The sequence below is a fragment of the Atta cephalotes genome, assembly GCF_000143395.1.
Source record: "Atta cephalotes unplaced genomic scaffold scaffold00052, whole genome shotgun sequence".
Taxonomy (NCBI): Eukaryota; Metazoa; Arthropoda; class Insecta; order Hymenoptera; family Formicidae; genus Atta; species Atta cephalotes.
Window position 1 is genome coordinate 540,824 of NW_012130116.1, and position 9,596 is coordinate 550,419.

The following is a 9,596-nucleotide window of genomic DNA, read 5'->3' on the forward strand; positions in this document are numbered from 1 at the left end:
AAAATTTAGGAAATGCAATAAATTTTCTATATTTAGAAAATGCAGATGAATATTGATGACCCGAATGTTGATGACCATCTTCATTTATTTCGTCGAACGTTTCGACTTACTTTGGAGTCATTCTCAGTGAATATTAAATGCAGCCACAACAATAGTAAATAAGTATCTGATTTATTACAAATATTTATTGATAGAACTTGTAAAAATGTATACATCATATTATAAGCGTGTGTTAATTGTAGCAATATTGTAGAAATATTTAATACTCTGACGAAAATAAAAATCGGAATGACGAGAATAAAATAAGTTGAATATAAAGGACAACTTCTAAGAAATATAAATACCTTTTAACATTTCGTTTTCATTTCCTTACATTTGACTTATACTCCGATTTTTATGTTCACTAGAGTATAAATAATTTATACTGATCGATTATGCAACATCTAAATACGATTCAACAAAACATGTGGTTTTTATATAAATGCTAAATTTAAAATTACAGTAGATTTAAAGTGATAATCTAAAGTGATGATCTCTCGATAATGATCTCTCATGTGAAACTAAATCGAAGCTATTCTTAGATGGGAAATTATAAATAAGAAATAAATGCAGATCTTTTATCAAGTCGATATTTTCGAATGACGATACACGATAAAAGATACACGAGTAATAATTCTTTAGAGCTGTAACCTAAATGTGTTGAACGCGCGATTGTTCGATACTAGGCCATGGCATAATTCCAATCAGAGACCTTAACGATTTAACGATTCGAATTATTGTCGGATCCATTTATCGAATCGGTGCAACGTACGGACATATTTACGCATATACCGCTTGTATGCGCATATGCTCGACATACGATCGCACGTAACGTACACACGAATCCTCTATATGAGGTAGTTAAAAGACTGAGCAGTTATGTCGTGCGTGGCTACAAATGTGACTATGCGAGCCTGCGACGAGCTACGCGACGCACGCGAGACGAGCATTATTCTACAATCGTAGTAAATCGCAGCTAAAGTATTATACATTTATACGTAAAGAGGCAATTTGGCAGTGTTATAATACGCGTGTGAATGCACGCGATTGTTGTTGTCCATATAGGTTCACAATCGCGAATATTCTTCTTGCTATCCGTTTCGAATAGTCCGCATTTTTGCACGCGAGATAGCGATCTCGGATGGCGTAAACTTTAACAATTCAACGATCGTCGCATTATTATAAATCATATGCAATTGTAACAAATTTTCCAATATTTATCTGTTAAACTACATCATTGCTTTTACGTCAATGTTCTCGTAGGAATTCTTTATAAAAGTTACGTAATTAATAAAATATTAAAACTATGTGTTTCAGTTTGAAATTTCGTCAGAATCAAGACAGTATGGATTTAAAGAAATAATTATCGATCCATCTATCATTTATCTATGTCATTAATATCTCTCTCTCTCTCTCTCTCGTCTATTTACAGATAATTATTTAGAGGCTACTTTATTTTTTCATTCTCATTGGAAGATTTAAGACTATCTCCCCATTGCTTGTTCAACAATTCCTGCTCCACTTCTGGCGATAAAATTTTAAAACGAGCATGACGTTTATTCTCCAATTCCTCCGCCAAACTCTGAAGGAGTTCCTTGAATACATAGTTGTCCAGATTTTTCGCTATGTAATAGAGAAACAGCCAATCGCCGAAATAGTACTCGTGAGTGACCTTGAGTACGTTCCATGGATTGTACTTCCCAGGGCATGCCATGGAAAATACAAACTTGTTGAATGACGTACTTCTGTAAGTGAAAAAACCGCAATGAAAGTCGCTCGCGGTACACAGTCGTGGTTTGTCATAATTTTTATATTAAAGAACCCTTATCGCGTACATTAACTGCTAGTTCCTGTATACTTTCTTACATTTCATCATTTATATTTATTTTTAAATGGGCATTTTCTTAGATTTCGCTGATGTATATCCGTTGAAATTTGTAGACACGCCTCTAAATATTATAAAATAATATTTTAGCATATATTTTTACGGAATAATATTATGACTTTACGTTAAATTTACAGCGGATATACATCATTAAATAGTAATATTATTGCTTCGATAAATAAAAATTCGATAAATAAAAAGTTTTTTCCGGATGAGATATGAATATTCTACACAGAAAGAATGATTTTATTGAAGCAAAAATTTAGATACAGATCTAAAAATAATTTGGTTAAATTATCAAAATAATTATGTAAAAAATTCAAGCACGTTGCTGAAATTTGATATTCTAACAGCTTGAGCATCCTAATTATTTTGATAATCTAATAAAATTATATTTTCAGATTTGTTTCTAACTAAACTTTTTAGATATTTCAGCAAAATTATTCTTTTTCCAATAATTCTATATATATAATCAGTGTTATAATTTCACACTCAACAATCTAATTGTCATATAACATATGTATTATATCACATTTATATTGTTGAATGTGAAATTATAATATTAATAATGTTATGTTACTGATAATTGATGTTAACTGGACACGCTGAGAAAACCGTCATGAAATTATTTTAGCAAGTTACGTATATGATAATTGTAAATTCGTCAAACGAGAATTCTCAAGAAAGAAACCAATGAGTACCATGACGAGAATTTATAAAGTCACAAAACGTAACATGCTGACGATGGAAAAATACGTAGAGACCAAATTTAATAACCTTGCGTGAAGAAGCATAGTCAGTATTCTCCAAACCAATCCCAAACCGGTTAGCACCGCCAACACGACGAACCAGAACCAAAGGACCGTATAGATCTTTTCGTTAACGATGTTCAGTGCCATCACACACAACGCGTCGTGCTTTTGTATAGTACCAGAAGGACCGTACTTATGAAAAATGCATTTAGTTACCTAAGAATATAATTGTATATTCTGAATGCCACTGTATTGATTAGGTAAAAGATATTGACGTTGCTTAAAATTTGTTATTAATAATTGAAAGTTGACAAAATTGTACTAATAAAAATTTACAATCGAAAAATCTAATTTTGAAAGACGGAAGAATGAAGAGTTGGATTTTATTAATTTTGATAATTGATAAAGTAATTTATAAAAATTTTACATGAAAAAATTCGGATTCCAAAACGTATAAGATTGCATTATAAAAGATTAATAATAATATTAGACGATTAATAATATTGATGGTTAATAATTAAATGAATTTACAGTTCAAATAGTAATCTGATATTAACAATATAAACTATAATAATAATTATATAATATCATGATATAATAATCTAATCTATGTAGCATTGATTACTACATAGTCACTGTAGCTATCAATTACATTAACAAAAATATTATATAATATATTACGTTGATATTATTAGAAATGACGACATCGACTTTAATCATAACATTGTGTAGAATACAAAAATAATAACAAATTAAAATTATACCTTTGGGAATATTATATCAAGTGGATTCATTTTCTCCTTAGACAGAGGCTCCGAGATCGCTTGACCAAGACCAAGGAAAGCTCCTCCGAGGAACCAGTCGGTCAAGTAAATTTGCATGATCACGTTTATGAAATTCATAATCTCGCAAAGAGTCAGAGTGTAGGCCCATGGACGATTCAAGTGCAGACGATTTATAAAGCCAATGCGAATCTGTTGTATCTTCTCATCGCGTTCTTTTTTCGATGGCACCTTCATATTATCATTCACCTGAATCTCCGTTTCGTTTAATGACAAAGATGCCATGTGTAATCCTGATACCAACATACTTAACCGGCCACCTAGAATTTAAAAAAATTATGACATTCTACAGTTTTTGCAATACTGTCTGTAACAGTTCTCATTTTTGAATATAAATATTTCCGAGTAGGATAATACGTTCTCTTCTTTGGAGCGAATCTCACTTCAAAAGAGTAAAAATTCTGTCACTTTTTTCAAGATAATATCAGTTTTCAAGATAATATCTCTTTTCAAGAGATTAGATTGCTAGAGAAAATTTTTCACTCTTTAAGAGTGAGAAAATTTTTCACTCTTTAAGAGTGAATTCTTTTGGGATGAGATTAACTCCAAATTTAGAATGTTTGATTCAAACGATTTGAATATTTAAATAACAAAAAAATATTCGGACGTCATTATTATGTGGATTACGAATATAATGTATGCCTAACTATTTTCTGACATTACATAAAAGTAATTTTACGAATAGCGTAATGTTACATTGTAAGTGGGACACTGTATGCACATGTTATATGATTAGATCATGACGGCAAGAAAAGATTAATGATGATTAGCTCGCCACTAAAAAAACACGCTCGTAAACGTCGCGCGATACGTAGACGAGTACGCGAGATATAAATTGGTAACGACCTTCCGTTTTTCGCCATAGGTAGTGCGGCAAATAAAAGAGGAGTGCCTGGAAGAACAGAATAAAGGGCACCCATTGATAATAAGCATGGTGTATGACAGGGTCATCTTTGGCAGCTGGTCCAACGCCAGGATGTGGTAATTCGCCCTGTTGTACTGCGGTAGCATTCAGATGCTTCACCTAAAAGTTGAAAATCAGCTGATAATAAGAAGCATCTGCGGGAATAATAATGGGTACCATTTGATAACATAAATCGACACAAATGTCGTTCTGGCTTTGTTTTTCGAATGTCCAGAAAGATAAAACGACGTTTGTGTCATTTTGTATGCAGTACTTACTAAATGGAAAATATCTAATTATATTTAGGTTTTTAACATAGGTTTTTTCATAACAAAAAAAAAGAACTTTACAATGTCAATAATTCCCTAGTATGACTTTATTTGGATTTTTGATTTCTATACTTATTATGCGTAAAAAAAATAGCAAACACGTATAATCGATAAATTCATGTTTAATTATTAACAAAAAAAAAGTCATTATATTGAAATGAATCAATAAAGATACATCATTTAAAAATACAAAAGAAATTTATAGATAAAATTGAAAATCGAAGAAAATAAATAAGAGTTGAGCAAGTTTTTCTTGCTAAAAATGTTAGTGTATTAAATACATCTTGTTAAAAAATTAACAAAAAGTTCTCATCAAATAATAAAATTAAAAATAAATGTTGTACATCGATTCTTTTTTATTTTTGAATAACAAATTATAATCAGAACATTATTCATATATAATTCATATATACGTGCATTGTACTACTATTTATTGAAACTGAAACAATATTTGAATTGGATTCATTTGATACGGTATGCTTATGATTACTTTAAAATTTACGTCGATGTCGTTGTAACGTCCATATTCATTTTAGTTTCATTATTGACGAGCATTTAACACACTGAAGATGACTATAATAAAAGTCGAAATCTCATCTCTGACTTTGTAATATATAACTTTGTTCATTAATTCTTAAACGCCTCATTACGAGAACAAACATTAATGTATGGCATACTCTAGTAAGAAATGATTCATAAAAATGATACCGAACCGACATCGATGATTTCAACATCAATTCGACGTCTAATTGACGGTTATTCTTTGCTGAGACCACACCCAGCTCGATTGCGTATAACTTTCATAAAAATGAACATATTGCACAAAATTATTTTTTCAATCGAAACGCCAAATATTAAGAAACATAATGATGCAATTATATGTATCTTTATTTTAAAAAATTATTATGGAAAAAACGTTGGCTAAAAAGTCGTATGTAATATCAGAAAGGCATTTAAGAGTCAACTTTTCAATCTATATTTAATACATAATATTTATTAGCACAAACTTGCTCGATTCAATTCTTATTTATTTATTTTCAACAGAATTTCAAACTTACCACGGTGTATGTGGACATGAAAAAGCAAAATGTCTCGATAACCTGTGATGGTACACCACTGTCGGCGATGCACCTTTTAAAAATAACATAAGAATTTACCTTAAGAAATGATATTAAACTGCTTAAATCCAACGTAATTATAAACAATTCAAATATAAAAAATTGTACGATTATTACACATATACCTTATATGTTCTCCGATAAATTGTCTGGAGGTGACTAAAATAGACGCAACGAGAAGCAACAGAAACGTAATTCTGTAATGTAATCTGAAAACTAAGCACACCCATTCTTTTCTTTTTATTTATATTGAATATACGTATTTAACTATAATATTATATTTAAATATTAGTATTAAATATAAATGTATTTATGAAATATATTTATATTTAATTACACATATTTTGTTATCTTTACTTATTGTTAGCTAATATAACATACAATATTTTTAAGTAGACACGTTATGTAAAAGCGATAACTAATTGATAATTAAAATTGTGTGATAATTAGTGACGCAATGTAAATTCTTCCAATCGTATCAATTTCGCTCGCGTAAAATGTCAGAAATAATTATAGAAAGTATGTAGTATTAAAATGAAAATATCTTACTGATATTGTCAGTGGCTATCGAATTTTGATTAACTTTGAATTTGACGTGATCTTTGAGGACCGAGAAGGCAGCGAGCACAGTACCGGGTGCCATGTCGATCGATTTTCCACGACTTTTTCAGAAGCGAAAAGTTAACGTTTCTGTTTGTGTCGTCTGAACACAATAACTTGCAAAGTTAAGAATTCGCGTTCACGTCGCGCCGCTGATATACGAGCGCGAATCTTTCGTGTTCAGTAAACGTCGTTGAGATATTCGTGAGACTTCGTATTCGATCGCAAAACGCGACTGCACATACAGTACCGATCGAGAACATACTGAAAACTCGAAAGCTCAATTTCTCGTTATCAGAAACGATGATTACGTAGCAACCTAGACGTTCCACAAAACTTGCTATCGAGAGAGGCAGCGTTATTATTGTTAAGACGTTTCCATTCGTTCAGATAAGAGCAGATAGCGCGCACAGTTGACGCGAGAAGACACAGTTATAACTGCGAGTCGAAGAAATAATGAGTATATAATCTGCAGTATTGATATATAATTTTAATGATGACAATCCTCTTGCGGAGAGTGTGAATGATACATCGACCTATGACCCAGTTGTTGTGAACTATCATCGCGAAAGAACCCTTAAGCATAGCTATGGATAATTGAATAATAAGTTTCAATGGGAAAAGTGTTTGTGAGATATAATATGTTGTCTCAAGGCGAACTCTTTTTGAAATTAAAAATGACATGAAGGAGGTTATACAAAAGGAAATAAATCAGTAAAATGTAAAAATTTTTATTAAATAATATTTATTCAATTCAGAAGCAATATTATTATTTATTAATATTTATTTAAAAATATGTATATATTGTTTATTACTTGTTAATTTGATATTGAAATATTCTTAAATATTTATGAGATTATTTATAATGTGCCAAGAGAATTAATATCTCATCCATATGTAAAATCTATTTAATGATTTCGAATCATAAATTTTAAATTCTATAATATATAGCACCAAAAATAATTTTCGAAATATGTGATTTTTTTTTTATGAAAGTATGTTTATCAAATAATTATTTGTGAAATAGGGCAGCGAAATACCATACCATTTATATATAATTCATTTACTTTTAATAATATTTACAGAACTGAGATATAGAATTAATTATATATATTAAAATTTAAAAATTTGATAATTAAATGATATGACATTTCGTCATCCTATATAATTATATTATTTAATTTATTATTTATATTATTTATTTACGAACACAAATCACTCAGTATATATATATACACACACACACACACACACACACACACACAAGCGGACATTTTATAATTATTCTCATGAAAAAAAATTTATTATTTTTTTCAATAAAGATTTTATTTTTGTTTAAACAACATATGAAAATATGATTGAACTATTATGGATGCTTACTCTTGTACAAATTATTTTGTCCATCAGTATAATTAAAGGCATATCTTATGCATAACAGTTATTCTAAAAGTTTCCATAAACACGCTAGACACAAAATATAGCACCGTTAATATTCATTCTATAATGAGTTCTCGCAAGACAGCGAATCGCTCACAAATTACAGATAAGTGTCGACAGGAACGGATTAACATCTTACAATATGACAGTCACATTTTAAATTTGAGATTGATGATTTCTTGAAAGTTGATTTCTAGAAAAGAAAATAGTATTCCGGTTTTTAATATAAAATTTATAAACATTTTTACAAATTTATTCCGTAAAATTTTTTGGAAGTCGAATTATCGATTACAACTAATATTAAAAAATACAACTAATATTAAAATAAAAAAATTTTATCATATAGCGACTCTTTTTGTATAATTTTTACTCATTAAAAGTTTATTATAACGGATCGCTCAACATTTTCGCTGTGACGTGTAGAGACATATTTAGCGTAGCTATCGCTAAACAAGTCGCTAAACAAACTCGTTAAGCACACTTTCTCGTCAAGTGCTTTCAATTTACGATAATTTGTACGGACATGTTAACTGTCATCTCTTGACCCGTTTCACAGAAAACGGTAGCATTTCGCCGCATCATACTATGGCTAGCATTTTTTATGTAATCCTATTGTCATAAAAAGACAAATTTTTCAGATTTATGTTTTGATATCAAGTTTTCCAATATCCACGAAATAGAAATAAATTGCTCCAAGACTTCAAATGGAGAAAGAATTAATAAGTATTACATGTGATCGGTTCAACAATTTAACCAATACAATTGATCAATTCTTTCTTCGTCTGAGATCTCGGAGCGATTTCTAGTATCGCGGACACAAGGCTTTAGATGAACTAGGCGTACAACTGTGCATTCTAAACCTAAGCCTATCTGGTTTCCCCGTGCAACTCCGCCCCTGGATGGATTTGGAATCAGGTGCCGTGTACGGCAAGCGAGCCATGCTAGCCAAGCTGGATGGAGACCAACTGTGGCGCTTGCTGTACACGCGGCACACAACGTAGACGTTGAGCATCGACATGGACGGGCGAGGACAGGAACCCTTTCTTTCGAGGACTCGTTCGTTCTGCCGCCGGCTTGACTCGCCGGGGCCAATGGCCGGTCAAAGTCCCACCTTCGACGTTCGCCAGCTCTGCTCCCCTCGTTCTCCTCGCGCGGCCTCTTCGTACTCTTTGCCGATGTAGCGGTCACCCTTGGCGGTCGTCCTCCCATAGCTTGCCGTCCCCTATAGCCCCTCGACGTCCGAACTTCTTACACGTCCGATGCTCATGAAGGGGGGGCCGTCAAGTCGAAACGAAGCGCTCGCTGGCTAACTCGTCGCGGTCATCTGATTGCCAGACTCGCTTGGGAATGTCGTTCCAGAATAATTCCTATCTTGCTGATCAAATGTCGACACTGATCGAATGTCGTAAATGATAAACACGAGGCTGATTCGTGATCACGCGGACGCGTTATCTTGAATAAAATCGAAGCTCGCGCGACAAAAATCCTTTCCTCCGAAGAATGATAATGATAAGAATGGTGACCACGCCATGAAATGACACAATGATACTTACATTCCCGAATCATTCTCTAACGCAATATTTCTATTTCAGAGTCAACATTCGAAATTCTCGGAACGAGACTGATGAATCAAGAGGTCTGTTCGCATCGCTTGCATTTTTTACACTCAGTATCTTTATGTTCTCTCTCT

General features: G+C 32.0%; 1 protein-coding gene across 1 annotated transcript; it reads right to left on the reverse strand.

Moving 5' to 3' along the window:
• Positions 1 to 1,486: 1,486 nt before the first annotated feature.
• On the reverse strand, positions 1,487 to 6,512 carry LOC105623020 (innexin inx7). The gene is made up of 7 exons (XM_012204423.1): positions 6,419 to 6,512; positions 5,995 to 6,085; positions 5,810 to 5,882; positions 4,365 to 4,542; positions 3,441 to 3,778; positions 2,702 to 2,892; positions 1,487 to 1,784 (listed from the first exon to the last, which is right to left on the reverse strand). The coding sequence occupies exons 1-7, from the start codon at positions 6,510 to 6,512 to the stop codon at positions 1,487 to 1,489; spliced, it is 1,263 nt and encodes a 420-aa protein (XP_012059813.1).
• Between the last annotated feature and the right edge of the window lie 3,084 nt (positions 6,513 to 9,596).